This window comes from Echinops telfairi, unplaced genomic scaffold, assembly GCF_000313985.2.
Source record: "Echinops telfairi isolate 266 unplaced genomic scaffold, ASM31398v2 ScPeMD7_23;HRSCAF=83, whole genome shotgun sequence".
NCBI classification, from domain to species: Eukaryota; Metazoa; Chordata; class Mammalia; order Afrosoricida; family Tenrecidae; genus Echinops; species Echinops telfairi.
This window is the reverse complement of record NW_022103920.1, coordinates 64,816,743-64,834,007: the sequence shown is the minus strand read 5'-3', so window position 1 is coordinate 64,834,007 and position 17,265 is coordinate 64,816,743. Positions and strand designations below refer to the sequence as shown.

The 17,265-nt window shown below is 38.6% G+C and overlaps 1 protein-coding gene across 1 annotated transcript in view; it reads right to left on the bottom strand.

Annotated features, from left to right (window-relative positions):
• Positions 1-853: 853 nt before the first annotated feature.
• The window catches only part of GLCCI1 (glucocorticoid induced 1), a 103,711-nt gene continuing 87,299 nt past the window's right edge, over positions 854-17,265 (bottom strand). The window contains exons 7-8 of the mRNA XM_045288953.1: positions 4,903-5,023; positions 854-3,760 (exon numbers count right to left, since the gene is read on the bottom strand). Of these exons, the coding sequence (XP_045144888.1) occupies positions 3,415-3,760; positions 4,903-5,023 (467 nt within the window). The 3' untranslated portion in view covers positions 854-3,414. The remainder of the gene's footprint in view (positions 3,761-4,902; positions 5,024-17,265) is intronic.

The window sequence follows — 17,265 nt, the reverse complement described above, 5'->3', positions numbered from 1 at the left end:
CCGAGTCTGCATCTGAGGATCAACGGTCAAGTGGCACCCTGGCCCCGTGCTCAAGCGACTAACAAGGGCTGCCGATGTAGCTCGATAGCTGCTCTGAGGAGTAAGATGTGGCAGTCGGCTTGCACCAAGACCTCTGAGGACTAAGATGTGGCAGTCGGCTTCCGCAAAGATTTACAGCCTTGGAAAGCCTTTGAGGCAGTTCTACTCTGTTCTATAAGGTTACTGAGTCTGAACTGACTTGAGAGGAGTGGGCATTTTTTTAGTTTGACCCTAAACATCAATAAAAAGGGTAAATAAAAAGGGTAAAGCAAGTTACTTCTTTTCTATTATTATCTTTACAAGAAAAATGAGGGGTGTTTTCAAAACATTCGTGGAAATACTCCATTATCTCTAAATTTCATTTTTCCCAGTGAATTTACCCTTATATATTACAAAACTCACTTTCAGCAGGATAAGACATTGAATGGTCATATACCCTGAAACCTGTTGTGTTATTCACGGAACATTAAACAAAAAAAGCAATGGATCTGTTAAAAAATAATAAACCCAAAACTCACTTATGTAAGCAATTCTTAGGTATATTTTTTAAAAATGGGGACGATGTGCTCTCTAAGATGCTCCTAGCTGCGAGTACTACAAGGATGTGAGCCTTTAGAAATCTAGCTTCTTAACTGGTGATGGAAAGTGTGTAAGTTAAATGTCATGAGGAAACCAGGTTGTGGCAATCTGATCCAGATAAATGCCCTACAAACCCACAGACGTTGGTCAAGAACCCAATGAGCTCTGAATAGCTGAATTCACCACTATCTGCTATCATGCTAAGCACCCCGTCTTCCCCAAAACATGTGAACTATTCCAGTTTTACTAATAACTTTATTTAAATAAGACACAGGAACTTCTATACTGAAAAAAATTATAAAACAAAGCCACATATTTCCTTGTGTAAAGCCATATCGTATGGTAACTCCAATACTGTTCAGCATGGTGGCTAGAATTAAACCGTACAACTATATACAAAATTTAAACAATTCTTTGACAAATTTCTACAGCTGCACGTAGGATACATTTGAGCTCAACAACTTCTGGGTAATTTACATGGCAAAGCATAAGCTTTAACACATTTGGTTCAAAACTTTAATATATGCTAAGAACAAATGTACAACACAATTAATATTTAGTTTCTCATGAGAAAATAAAAGTACATGTCACTATAAATATCGTACATCAGATTTCATCACCATAAAAGCATAATGAGTCCATCTTTCTGAAACTGATAGTGATACGACTGCATCTTATTTGGACAAAAGCAGAGCATAAGATCAACACATTATATAATGCTAAACCAGAGATCAGAAGTTAAATGGAGCTCATATTTATCTTACAGAACTAGTATTTCTCTCCCTTTAACCATAATCTACAAAATATAGTATTTTCATCAAGGCCTGAGATTATTAGGGTTAAAGGTGTTTGCTGTTGGAAAGATTGTTTTAAAGGTTCCCCTGTGAAAATGGCAAAAGTAAACCGAGTCCCTTTTTCCATGACAGTCTCCTACAATATAACACTGACTAACGTAAAGGAGCCAGGATGCACCTTCGGGAGAGAACATTGCTGCAAACTTTGGTGGAAAGAAGAGAGTTGGGGATTACGGAAAAGCTAATGGACAACAACACACGGACACAGTCACACACATACATCCATTTCTTTTTTTAGCAGTTGTGTTGCTTCCTTTTTGTTTTGCTTTATGACCTCAACCTCCAACCATTTTAGAAAACCAAAAGCAAAGAAAGAGAAAAGAAGGAAGACTGAAGGAATGATTAAAGGGAACTAAGTGAAGCACTCCTGTTACGGTAGGCACCTTGTTTTCCCAATTCTTAAGAAGATTGTGCCACACACTTTAGGTGTCGATGAAACGCGTCTAGGTTTTATCGGACTGAAAGCAATGGGATAAAAGTACAAAAGCATCTTTTTGGATACCCTCTTTGAGCTTCAGAAAACACTATCTGGAAATTGGGTTCTCCTAATGACTAAACAGGAATATCTAAGGCTCTCTTCACGCTTTGTTGAGAACTTACGTCACATCTGCAAGTTCAAAGCTATTTACTTGGGCTCATGGTCTATTCACACATCCAGAATCTTAACAAAAGTACTCATGATGGTATTATGAGAGGCTTATGAGACACAGCTTCTAACAACTGCTTTTGCAAATCACCTGCTTACTTATGTTGCATTACTTCTGAGACTCACATATCCTCTCTCAGCAAGTTAAATGCAGCTCCTACACACAAACTGCTTGAGGAAAACAAAACCCCAGTGAAACCAAATACTAATATGCCTTTAGATAGAACAGTAGCCTTTCATGACTCCAATGGCCCACACAAATCTTGATCCTCCCCTGTGAAGCTGCAATTGTTTTAAAGGGAAACCTGGACATTCACAAATTCATCAGCGCCATGTGGAATGTTATGTACAGCCTAGTACAGAACACTGTATTTGCAACATTGTAACAGTCATTTGCAGAGCAACATTGAACTTGGGAAAAAAAGAAACGAAAAAGCCACTTTTACAGATTACACGTGCTGAAACAGTGAATGCAACAGTAGTTTGACTTGTAACCGCATGACAAAAGTGATCTCAAGACAGACGGATTTGCTGGTTCTCCTCATGTTCATCCATGTCCAGGATTATCGCTTTCCTAAGGTTGAATGCACTTTTTATTCCAAGAATGTGGAATGTAATGAGGACAGGGAAATGCATAAAATAAGGAAAGGCAAAAGAGTGATGTTCCCTCTTTAGCTTTTTAGCTGTGAAATATTTAATATCCCAATATAATATACATTCCAAGTTACCTGAGTTTAGACTTCAACTGAAGTACCTGAAGCTAGGCCATAGGGTGGGCACTGTGCAACTGTTGTGGCCATATATTTATATATATATTCTTTTTTTTTTTTGCATTGTATGTATTACAGAAGTTAGAAACAAACACCTGGATCAATTGTAAACATAATCCTGAAGTACAGTATTTTCCATAGGACAAAACACAGCAAGACATTGCTTTGTTGACATTCTATTTAGACAGGCAACTTTTTGATATAGAGCTTATTTATACTGAAGATTTTGAAACAAAACACAAGACACAATACTAATCTGTCAGACATACTATGAAATGCATAGTCTCCACTGAAAATGCCGAACGACACACACATTTTGCAAGCATTACTGCTTTCCACAAAAACTGCTAATAGGAGTTCCATCCCTGCCAAGATCAACGTTAAGAGATACTTTGTGATGCTGATAAGTATTTTGGTGGTGGTGGTGGTGGTGGTCGGTAAGGTTTGTCACTCCATGCAGATAGATGTATGAGAGATCGAGTTCCTAGTCCAGGGAACACAGGGTAGAGGCCGGCTCCCCCTTGCATTAGATGATCACATAGTTGTGAGTGGAGACGAGCTCCTCACCCTGCAGTTCCTGCAGAAGCGGCTGCTGCTGAGATGGCTGTTGGGCTAAGACCTCTGCGGAGCCCACTGTGCTGGTGTCTTCAGAAAGAGACGCAAGGGACACTCGGGAGGAGAGCTGCTCAATGGTCAGAGCAGTCAGAGCTGGGCTCTGGCCAGAGTTAGGAGCGTTCTTGAGCACCAAGTCGGAGGCAGGTAAGAGAGGGCCTAGGAGTTTTACAGGACAGAAAGCTGATCCCGTTGGGATGAAATTAACCTTGTTTTTGTCAGGGCATGAAAAGAGAGGGGCTGCGAGAGGCTGACGAGACCTAAAACCATAAAACAAAATTAGGTTTAAAATTACTTTCTGAATTAATTAGAATTCTCTAAAACAGCTAGCATGTGAATGGCAGAGAATGGGGTTAAGTGTACACAATGGAATAAACATCTTCCATAGCACAAGTCAGTTGGCTGATTAGTCACATACACAGCACAGAAGTGATCGTTGAAACAAAAGTATTTTCAAAAGGACCGGGTAGGTGATGCACTTTTGAGAGGTCAGCTGTTTGCTTTCAGTCATGTAGGAACATGGAAAAATAACCTACATTGGAGTTGCAGATTATGCAAGTTTAGAATGACCTTCTCTGTTAAGATAAAGTATGCTGTGGGGTAATTCACCCTACTCTGTATTTGGTTATAAGCATTTCCCCTTTTTCTCTATCACTGTACATGCTTCTGTTAACACAGATGGAGAACGCTTTCCTTCCAGTCTTCTCTCGCACACTAAGTGTGCCCTACAGAGTTTGGCCCACAAGCCCTTCCTCTCCTCCGATTCCTGGAACTGAAGCCATCAACTCCCGCACTCCCTGTCCCCAGATAGGCTGCCAGAGTGCAGAGGCCCCCACTAGGCACTACGACAAAGGGACAAGTGAGTCAACAGCTACAGGGTCCTTTTCTGAGCCATTCTGCCAATTACTTACAGCTCGGACCTCTTTTGACTTAATATCGAATTTATACACACTCAAGTGCCAAAATCAAATCAAACCTGTGAACACAAAGTCTGATTGCCATGGAGAATACACAAAGCAGATGTGTCTGTGCAGGAGTCCGACTTTGTTCTGGCTGTGGAATCACCATCATTAGGCGAACACCAACATGGATCCTGAGTGTTTTTTTGTTAGCCATCTACAATTTCAGTGTGTGAGGGAAAATTTGAATAATTAAAAGAAGATCATTTAGGTCACGAGGGGTGAATTTCCAAGTTTCTTTGTACTGACATACACTTCCAGGACGCAGACGCCAGCTTCCCTTCACTAAGATCTCTTTTGCCTACACGGTTCTTTTTTGAATTAATTTGCTCTGTAAAGACACCATCAGCTGGATGGAGTAGTTGATTATCTGTAATCAACCCATCTCAGTAGAAAGCTTTACAGCTTTGCAGATCCCAGCTGATAGAAAAGACATTACTTACGCCATTTCCTCAAAGACCTTCACTCGCTCACATCCCTCTGGGGGCTCCCGTTTGAACATGTAGCTGTTGTTTGGTTTGGGAGATGAAGCATACTTGGGTAACGGTGAGCTACTCCCACTGTCTGTAAATTTAAAGCAGTTACATTAACTAGTGATTGAAAGTTCCTTTAAATGAAATTTGATTTCCAAACAAGCAGCCTTTTTTACAGTTTATCCACTACTGCCCCTTTGCTTCCACCACAGAGCTTCCTTTATTGCAAAGCTATTTCTAACACCCATGTGTAGAACTTTTTTTTTTTTGGGGGGGGTGCCGGAGAAAATTTCAATGTGTGAGTAATCTACCAAACCACATAACATAATAGGGCGATATTTTGGCCCCCAAACGGCATTGTGAATAATGCAGTGCTGTAATCCTGAACATCAACACATTATTTATTATGCATTTCAAAAATGTAAATGAGGTAATATGTATAACTCATGCACAAAATTACAAGAGATTATAATAATACAAGGTCCTCTGTTTTCTCACTGTCCAAATTAAGTAAAAATTTAAGTGAGTGAAATAATCATTACAAAAGTTCTTAGCAGAAATACTGCTTTTGCTAAACAGCATGAATACAAGTAGAGGGGGAAAGGGCTTATAACACGTGTTTTTCTAAACATAATTTTCTCAGAACTTGTCTTTAAAATAAGTGCTAAAGAGTGTAACTTTCCAGAGTTTGTATTTTTGCTAAAGTCACGAAAAAAATCCAAAAGCGCCTTGCCCTAGTATGTTTTCCTCATCTCACCCCAGTATGCTAGTATGTTTTTTCTCATATTTTCAATGAAAAAAAGTAAAGTCTATTTAGGAAAGGTCATAAAAATCTATACGCAATGGCTTCCTGGTCTACCTGGACAAATAGTCTGGTAGGGCATTGGTTCTATGTTGAGCTGCTAACCGAAAGGTCAGGAGTTCGAAACCAGCTGCTCCTTGAGAGAATGACGAGGCTTTCTGCTCCCGCAATGAGTTACTGTCTCAGCAAACAAGGGCAGTTCTATGAGTTGATGAGGTTTTTTTTTCCCTACCTAGCACAAGAGTTTAAAAACTCAACTCCACCAAAATATGTCATTATGTTTGTAGGATGCCAAATAATAAAATCAGTAATGTATTTGTATAAATATGACAATCCTACCTACCCCATCCCCCCTCAATTTTTTTCCACCAGGCAACTTGCTCTGAGTTAGTGTGCCCAGTGGCGTCGCCGGGAACGTTCTCTCTGGTCACAGTGAAATTTTTTGTAAAAGCAGTTTCACTGCAATCTTGTTTTTTGTGATGGCTGATTTATGAGAACAGCATGCAGCTTTGAAATTTTGTTTCCTGTTCGGGAATAATGCTTCAGAAACTGTTGTGATGTTGAACACAGCTTACAAGGACAGTGCTATGGGAAAAAACTCAAGTGTACGAGTGTTTTCTTGTTTCAAAAAATGTGAAATGTTGACTGATGACAAAATCCTCCTTCTGGATGTCCATCAATTTCCTGACTGGATGAAAATGTCGACTTGTAGTGCATTTGGAGTTGGTTCCACCAGGTCAGACTGTTAATCAAGCTTTCTTTTTAGAGCAGTGGTTCTCAACCTTCCTAATGCCACGACCCTTTAATACAGTTCCTCATGTTGTGATGACCTGCAACCATAAAATTATTTTTGTTGCTACTTCATAACTGTCATTTTGCTGTTATGAATCATAATGTAAATATCTGATATGTAGGATGCATTTTCAGTGTTACAAATTTAACATAACTAAAGCATCGTGATTAATCACAAAAACAATATGTAATTATAATTCATGAAATGTCATTTTACCTCCAATACTGCTGCTTTCAAAACAGTAGCTGCTCTCTACACAGTAGCTGCTCTCTACACGTGTTCACATAAGTACATTATGTTGCCAACCCTGTCACATACACCTGTATTTGCACGGGGTATATGTGATGGGGTTGGCACGATGATGTAATCACACCAGGTATCTGCATGTGGGCAGACCCGGAGACAGATAGAAGAGTGGTATCTCAGTTACTAAGATCTTCGGAAATATGTGTTTTCAGATGGTCTTAGGCAACCCCTGTGAGAGGGTCATTCGACCCACAGGTTGAGAACCACTGACTTAGAGGTTCTGAAAAGATAGTTTAACAGTGTGTCACAAAAAGGCCTGATTTGTGGCAGATGGAGGACTGGTTTTACCGCCATGACAATGCACCTGCTCACTCAGCCACCTCAGTGCAAAAACAGCATCCCTCACTTGCCCCACACACCTGACTCAACTGACCTCGCTCCGTGTGACTTCTTTTTGTTTGAGTGCAGCGGGACATGAAAGGACACTGATTTGATGACATAAAAGAGGGGAAGGAAAAAATCAGCGAGGTGCTGTCAGCCATCCAAACAGAGCAGTTTGAAAATGATTCCAAGAATGGGATCACAGATTTGATGAATGTAATAAGTGTAATGGAGAGTACTTTGAAGGTGATAAAGGTTGTTTTATAAAAAAATAAAAAATAAATTAAATACATATCTTTGAGGAAAAAAATTCTTGTTTTGGGGGGTACCCCTCACATTTCATCACAACCTGACTTAATGCAAACCAGTCTCCAGTGCTAAAATACGAAGCATGGGGTCTGCTGATATGCCTTGTTTTCCTCTATTTTGAAAGATGGCATTAGTACCATAATTAAAGCATGTTTGTTACAGTGTTGAAAGGCTACTTTATGGCACAAAACCTAAAAAAAAAAAAAAAAAAAGGAACATGTTTATCATCGTCTAATGCATGCTTAGGAGAGTTAATCCTCAATGCACACTAAGAGTGCATGTTTTTGATTCATAGCACATTTTTGAGTCTCATGAATGCAGATCTATACTTTTATGAGAATGAATATGGTGTTATTCTGGCTGGGAAATCACAAAGTAACAAGATCATGCTATTGGGAAAAGTTCAAAAACATGATTTTTCCATCACTATTGTTATACAGGTGCCTACAGATTATGTATATAATAGTCTATTGGAAGGAATAGCATCTTGGAATTTTTTTTCCTTCTAACATTCAGATCTGAGGATTTTCTTCCTAGATTCAACAGTTTGATGTACAACATCAGCTTAATTAAAGGTCTGAGAGAGCTTGATGTTCCTCTTCACTTTAGCTAGGCTAGAGTCCACATTCAAAGACTGATGAGAATAGGGATAGAACACCACCCCAAACCTTTTTATCCCCCTTTATAAAACAGGTTTTATAAGGAACCCTTAGGATTGTAACAATGCAACCCATTCTAGATTTCATGGATATATAAAAATTCACTTATTCAATTAGAAATCTGTGTTGAATGCAGCACACATTTCAATAAGAGAACAGTATAAACATAGGTAAGCATGCCTGCTCAGGAAAGTTAATTCCTCTTATTCACAAGCATGCTAAAGTTTCCCATGCTAACCTATTGAGGGGTAGTATATGACAACACATACAAACACAGTTGTTACTTTGTGTCCTTCTAACAACAAAAAATTCAAACCCATTGCCCTGGAGTAGAGTGGCTCAAGGTGTCCTACAAGACAGAGTAGAGCTGCCTTGGTGGATTTCCAAGGCTAAATCTTTATAGAAGTAGATTTCCACATTGTTTGCCTGCAGAGTGGCTTGTGAGGACACACCATCTACCCTCTGATTAACAGGCAAGCGTGTGACCACTGTGCCACCAGGTTTCCTTTATAACATTTTTCCAATGCCAATTATTAAAACCAAATGGAATAAATATGAGTATTTACAATTCTTTGTTGTTGTTATATGCCATACAGTTAAGAATACAAATCATACCTCACCTACTGCCATCAAGTCAATTCTGTCTCCTAAGGATGACCCTTGGGTTTCGAAGACTTACAATCTTTATGGGAGTAAAAAGCTGCATCTTTCTCCTGTGGAATGACTGATGGGTTTGAATTACTGACCCAGAGGTCAATACCTAATCTACTATGCTACCAAGGATCTTCTCAGAATTGGAATAGTTCTGTCTATATTTAGAATAGAATTTGGATTCTTAAAGGCTTGCAGATAACCCATCTAGCTGAGAATCAACAAAACCCAAATGGAACAAGCACACCAGTCTGTGTGATCATGAGGTGTCGATGGGATCAGGTATCAGGCATCAAAGACCCAGGACAAAAAATCATATCGATGCAAACAAGGGGGAGGGTGGAGTGTAGACCCAACGCCTATCTGTAGGCAACTGGACACCCAGTTACAGAAGGGTCACATGGAAGAGAGAAGCCAGTCAGGGTTCAGTAGAGTACCAACAAAACATACAACTTTGCTCTAGTTCTTTAATGCTTCCTCCCCCTATTATCATGATCCCAATTCTACCTTACAAATCCGGCTAGACCAGAGCATGTACACGGGTACAGATAAGAGCTGGAAACACAGGGAATCCAGGACAGATAAACCAATAAGGAGTAGCAATACCAAGAGAGTATTGGAAGTACCAGGAGAAAGGAAGAACCAATCATAATGATCGACATATAACGCCCACTCCACCAGGGGGGATGAACAACGGGAAAGTGGATGAAGGGACACAGCAATTGATGGAAGACATGAAAATAATAATTTATAAATTATCAAGGGTTCATGAGGGAGGGATATGGGGAGGGGTGAAAAAATGGAGGAACTGATACCAAGGGCTCAAGTAGAAAGCAAATATTTTGATAATGATGATAGCAACAAATGTACAAATGTGCTTGGCACAATGGATGGATGGATGGATTGTGATAAGAGTTGTATGAGCCTCCAATAAAATGATTAAAAAAGAAAATGATGATGGAAACATACGTACAAATGTGCTTGACACAACGGGAAGATGGATGGATTGTTATAAGGCCCCCCAGCAAACATTAAAAAAAGAGAAAAGAATTATCCAACTCTGAAAATCAGGAGTAGGGAACTGTTATATTAAAAGACCATGCTTATGTGTATACACCATATTTACCATGAAATCAAATGTAGGCTGTTGAACACTTTGAAATATGATCATGAATTACAGTTCAAAAGAAATAGAAAAGCTATTATTGAGATATGGATTTTCATTTAGAGACAAAAGTCATTAACCATAGAGCTATGTATATGTTTATAACTTGAGTGTTTCCTGAATTTCTCTTTTCACATAGTTGCTATTATTTTTGGACATAAAGCTTTGTGGTCAATAATTCCAACATAAGAAAATCTATAAATTCTTATTCATTTATTGTAGGTATGTAAATTCTTTGCTATGTTTCTATCTAGCCTAAGTCTCTGGGTGCATTTTGTCATACTATCAGATTAACAAACACTATTAAATCTAAATTAGGCAATATAATTATAGAGCAGTGGACTTCACATTAGACTCATCAGATGATGTTTTGAAAAATGCCAATGTCCAGACTATTACTAGAATTCAGGTTCTTGTCTTACTATGGCAAAGATTTACTTTTGGAAGACATAGAGCTCTCACCACAGTGTTATTTAGAGACTCCTAGGAGGAAGAAAACCTTTCTAGCCACCATGGCCACATGCATACCAAGCACTTTTTAAGGGCTCCTGCATACACAGGAGATAGGAATTTCCATCAGAGTAGCAAGGGGTTCTGGGAAATGTAGTCCCAAGATGTTGCCATGGATATGCTCTCTCCAAATCTCCACCTTTCCTCCCTTGTCCTTTCTAAAGGCCATCCCCGATAGATTATGATTTATTAAGTCTGGAGAGAAGCAAAGTCATTGCTTTCTATTTTCTTTCAAACAAAACCCAAAAAAAGGCTCCAAGTACTTCTTTAGTGCAGCCAAATTTGAGAACCAATTATGCAGAAATTAAGAACACTGGTATGGGCTAAAGCCACACTGGCCTAGCAGACTGACCTAAGGCAAGTACAGCCACTTTATTTCTTGACCGTAAAATGGAAGTTACCATGGCAGCTGTGAAAAATGTGTGCTTATAGATTAGAATAATACCTGTTACACAGTAAGTTCATAAAGCCAGACCACTCCTAATTTACAAATTTTAAAAGGTGAAAGATTCAGAAATAAAGTGCTTCTTCCCCTTTATCTTAGCAATAGAGTACCAGAATGTCTTTTAAAAAAATAGATCTGCACATTCTAATTCAATTCAGGTACACAGATAAAAGATTTTGTTCTTGGGTGAGAAGCAACAGAGTATTCGCTAAACAGATTCCCTAGGCTTGGGACTGCTCGGCATGAGGTCTGCCCGTGCATGAAGGCAACTGTCGGTCTCTAAAGCTCTATCATCCCTTAAATTAAAACGGATGCCTACAGCATGCAGATTCAGTAAACCACGATCCAAAGAAAAAAACATTACAGCACGTGCGGCGTAGTCAATAGAATGCAACTCTTATTCTAGTTCTCCAGCTAGAACAACTGGCTATGAAAGTCAGTATGGTGTTTCAACCCACACTATACTCAGTAACTAAGAGCATAATTAAAAGTTAATCCAAATAACTAATTAGAAATATGATTGACTAGATAAAAATTAGGACAAAATAGTCGTCTAGCATTAAATGGCTTCTTTTGGCTCAGGGAATTAATGGTCAGTTATGGTGTGGCTTGAAGGCCTAAGGAAATCAGCAGAAACAAATTTCAGTATACTTCCTGGCAACAAAGTTTTAGGAGCAGTTAGCGTTACTAATTTATGACATGGGCATATGAAATTAAGAGAGAATGGACTTTGACCACTAACTTTTCTCAAGCCCCTTTACATTTAAAAAATCCATATTTGTCGTTAATTCTGAGACAAAAACTATGAATAACCAAAATATTTGGCACTCTTCATTTTTTTGGTGTCTGAGATTTAGGCTTCAAGGCTAATCCTTTAAAGACTTCAAGGAAACAACAGCTTTAGCGAAGTTCTCCTTTGTTAAGGTTAGCATTGAACCAAGGGTACAAGGAAAAAATGAAATCATAACCTTTCACTACATAGATATTTGAGTTTTATGTCCAATCAGATTAGTTTGTGAGTAACTGAGCTTCAACTTGTATTACAAATATTAGGCCCATTAATTAGGTATGTGTCACATGTGGGAAGTGTTGTTATTGTTTCCAAATCTCACATACAACCATGGATAGGTGACTCATTGTGAATCCACTGTGACGGATAAAATGAAAGCAAATCACTTTAGTAACGACAGTGTTCAAATGTATCTAAAGACTAACATCACACCTCTTACAAATTACAATAGCAAAGCTAAACTCAAAATAAACAGCCAATTTCAAAGAATACTTTTATATCCTGAAAGGATCTCAGGAAAATCAACACCATGAAATCTTAAAGTTTTGAAATTTTCAAAGGAATCTATTTCTAATGATATTAGCTCCCAAGGAAAAGAAACATACTGCTTATGTTAAATCACTTTTTCCCCCTTAGAGAAAAACAAAAAAAGAAACCATACACTTTTAGATACCAGTTTTATTATTATTTTAGGTGAGACTAAGTATATTCAGGGTTACAGCCATTTGACAAGTTTTAGTGTAATTTTAAACACTAACTCAAAAAATATTTACTGATAATTTTTGTGCCATTAAGTTTTTGACTCATAGCAACCCTATAGAACAGAGTAGACCTGCTCCACAGGGGTTCCTAGGCTGTACTCTTTATAGGAGTTCATCTTTTCTTCCTTGGAAGCCACTGGTGAGTTCAAGTTGACCTGCCAGTTAGCAACAAAGCAATCGATTTGCAGACATTTCGGAAGAAAATATTAGAAAATCCATACTTTTTTAAAACTTTTTTTCTTTAATAATAAAGTGAGCTTTACGAGTAAAATGTTCAGTTTGTGAACTGAACTATTATACATATGTAAATTAGAAATATATAAATTTTTATCAGTATTATATATTCAAAAGTGCTGGCAAGAGTGTGAAGAAGGTAAAGCTTGGAGATCACGGGTCTAGACTCTTAAAACAGCACCTTATCTTGTCCTCCTGCTGTCTGCCGTCTCCCTCTATAGATCCATAGTGACACCTGAGTAGGTTCCTTAAAATAAAACTGGTCACACCCTTTAACTGATAAGGAATTTTTGCTTGGTTCTTCATTTCACTCTTGGTACAACTAGGCCCTTTATGAAATTCTGGCCTTTTACCCACAGCCCCACCCTCACCCCACCCCAATCTTTACTGCATTCTACTCCCTACCATTCACTCAATCTCCAGCCGCATAATTTTGCACTGTTGCCCACATACCAGGCTCATTCACGGGTATGTACATAGGCTACTCCCCCTGCAAAGATAGCAAGATGCAGTTTCTACAGAAGATCTTTGTTGCCAACTGAACTACCGAATTTAAGAAAATTACTCTTAGCCTCAGTTTCCCCATCCTTAAAACCATGCCAATATCACTGCCTATAGAACTGTGGTGCAATCACAGGAAATAACACAGGTAAAATACTTTAGCACATTTATTCCTCCTAACAACTGTATGAGGCAGAGGCTATCACTAAATTAGTATAATCTCAAATTTTGTCACTCTGCCCTTTTCAAGGGCTGGGGCAAGCAGGCAGGAGAAAGAGTATGATTCTTCCTGAACATTCAAAAACGTAACATAATTTAACAACTTCTCTTATGACATTGCTTTTTAAATAGCTGTAAACAAATAGTCTTTCAGGACACACCAATAAGAAAGTTCAAAGGAATACTGTAAGAAATCTCCACTGAACGTGACATGCTACATCCTTACTCTAAGGAGTGGAGAATAAAGCAATGATCAACAGTTATTGGCCCATGCTGGAGCTTACATTCTGTGAGTAAGCTAACAGAAGATTAAATGAAATATATATGGAGGCATGCTAGCATTCTGGATTGCTGATATTCTAGGCTCTGGCCTATAACATCTAGAACTGAGTTGCTTATTTATCATTTTGAATTATGGACAATAACTCATCCACAGAGAGCTATCTGATCACCACTGATCCAACTGTGGGCAACTTCTGGTAGAGGGGCAGGGTGCTTATTAAGTACTAGGAGAGATTGGGAACATGTGTAACTTTAGATCTTATCATAATAATGAAAATTATTAAGGAAGATAACTTTAGGATAATTCTAGAATAAGCCCATGTTAACCCGTGGAATAAAACCCTTGGGTGGAATAACACTCTTACACAAGTTTACTGTCAAGAGGTCTTAGGATAACAAACATCTTAGAATAAAATTAAGAGCGTCTTGATTTAAAAAAAACAGACCCAGGCTCTAGAACAGTGATTTTCAAGCTCTAGCAGTTAAAAGAAGCATTTCCATTCTATCAAACACAAGAAGTGCCACAAAATCTTGGCTGATTAGGCTAGCTAGGCGATAGAGGGCTTTTAAAAATATAATGAGGACAAAAGGTGTTTGTTTTTTTAATTTAGAAACAAAGCCTAGGGATAAATACAAACTGGATTAAGATGCAGGACAAAAGGAATAGGAAGATGCCAAAAAGAGTCTATCCCCAAAGCCTGCCAACGGTTAGCCCCAGACTATGAAAAATGAAAACTTCCTTTTCTCCCCTGGTCCCCAGTGTTAACATGCATAACTTAGAAATATTGATATTTACAGGTTAACCTGGCTTACATACAGGGACTTGGGGCACTCCATTCACATGGCATACACATTTTCCTATAGCATTAAGTTCCAAGTTCACCAATGTATGGACTCTTGGAGCACAACTCCTGGTAGTTGGACGAGTACAATGGTTCAGTGTACTTCATGATTACAATAATTAATGTTTCCACAATATTCTGTAAAATTGCAGAATTTTATAGCAACTACCTAAGCAAACTGCGCCAAAGAGCAATGACAAGTGACCGAATAAAGTCTAAATTTTGTGGCTTGCCTAGACCAGTTTAGCCACCGCTATGAAGCACTGACAAAGTCAGAAAAGAGCTACAACTTTGATAAAGCCACCTTCAGTGGATAAGTGAGTTCTTTTTCTCCTTGAATTCCAGACATGATAATATGGAAGAAAATTCAGGCTAGCTGTTCAGGGGGTGTTTTGGAGATGACAAGCGGAGAGCACTTGCCCTGGATCCCAAACTTCACACCGATGGCAGCATGGGAACTACGGATGTTCTTAAGTTAGTCAGTTAGCCGGGCAACTTTACCCTAGGCTGCCTTCTGTCATTCTCCTTCCTCCTCACTGCCATTGAGTAGACTGCAATTCATAATAACCCTGAGTGTGGGGACACACTGAAAAAAATCTCTCAACTGTCACATGTTTTTCAACGAAGCATTTCACATTCTGGCATGCCAACAGTTACAGCCAAAGTGGGGGAGGAGGTACCCAACATGTTAATCAATTAAAATTATTTTACAGGTGTCATGATTCATGAACAATTGTTAGAAAAAAGAAGAAATAATGTTAGTAAATCCAGGGAAAAGTACATAATAGATGAATACCAGAAAAACAATCCGTTCACCAGGACATCCTTCATTTGTGTATATATGTTTGTCCCTTTCCCTCCCTGCACATGCTTATCCCGGATGGTACAATGTTAACTAACTGCTCTGCCACAGACTAAATTTCTCTAGAGCACTTGAAGAGCATTTAAGTACTCAAAGTCTCTCTTAATTGACTAAAATTACACTACTTATTTCTTTTTTTTCATAGTAAGTTAAGTAAACCTATTAGAAACCCTTAACTATAACCCCCGTACCCTTTGGAAGTTATTATAAAGAAACCAAACGTTAATTTATGCTTCACTGTGGAAAAATGAAAATTATAAGAGGGAATTAGTATCTTAAAAAGGAATTTGGACTTCACACAGAGAAGTAATGAGTCAGACTTTGAAAAATATGTTGGCATGACATATATGAGTTATACTCAATTAATATAGTCCTTCCAGCCATAATCCCTTATATTATATATTATACTTCTAGATTTTCATCTGCCTGTGGCAAAAGTCCCATTTGAGAGGGCATCATCTGTTAACAAATTGAGATTAAGTTCTGACTCTATCAGAGGACCAAACTCTGTTTACCATTTATCTTGGTTACTGTTACTTACAATGAATGTAAGGAATCATATGCTAAACTGAGAGGAGAAAGAATACTGTTTGTGGAATAGCTTAGGAAAAACCCTGGCTGATTAAGGTGAATAGGAGGCCAATGTCTTCTGCAGACCTCTTGCCAGAGGTTCCTGTCATATATGCATAAATAAGAGACAGTCCAGGGGTGGAGAGTAAGGTGAAATCTGGTTGCACCATGAAACCCAACAACCTTATCCTGCATAGGTCTGATAAGGCAGGGGAATATACTGATAAGATTCGCCTGTAAATAATTGTGAACAGTATTTCCTATAATGCCATCCTGCTGAGCATAAACTAAACCCATGGAGTAGCCTGGGATGTGATCTTGCCATGGACAAGAGCCAAAAGTGGGGCTTGTCCTCTGGCCCCAGTATCTGCCTTGCTCCTGACTGACCTGCAGACTTTGGACAGAATAGCAGCCCCACCACAGGAGACCTTTCCCGGAACTTTTCTGAGTTCTGTGGGACACTGCAGCAATTCCAGAACCCAGAGACATGAGGGAATATACTCAGGGGTGGGTAGAATTAGACCGGAGAGGAGGTTTCAACTAAGTTATGAACGTAAATATATATTTTTCTTGAAGGCTCTGGAGAGCCAACAGATGATAATGATGATGATTATAGACACTTTTGCTATTTATTGAATCCTTGAGAGCTAATGTAGTTCTTAATACCAAAAACCGTAAGGACTCAAGTTCATTCCTGTGTGGCCTCAAAGGTGGTGTTACTCCTAACTTCTGTTATAACATCTCCTACGAACAAACTTGACAGGGCAGTGACATGAGAATACTCTCACATAATAAAATTCTTAGGAAAAAGAAATATTAAAGGCTATAAACTGTTTTAAGTTCATCACTTAAGTGAGAACCTCTATTGAGCAGCAGAACTCACTATTTATCCACCTGATCGATATGCTCACTTAGAAGCCCTGAAGGTGGTTTCACAATAAGCCAGCCAAAATGAAACATCTTCCAAACACATTCCCTTTGTGGTTCTGCATCTCTTAATTATTCTAAGTTTTGAGCTTAAAAAAGAGAAAAGAAACTTAAAATCCAGAATTAATGGCATAGCCTCACTACAACAGTTATTTCTCTACTGTTCTTTGATTCGAAGTATGACTGCTAATATGCAACCAAAATGGCCAACTTGCATGGCAGTAACTCCTGGCCTAACAAAGGTTGGAATAAATCATAGCTCTGTCTGACCACTTTTTTAAAAGTCATTTTATTAGGGGCTCATACAACTCTTATCACAATCCATACATACATCAATTGTGTAAAGCTCATTTGTACATTCATTGCCCTCATCATTCTCAAAAC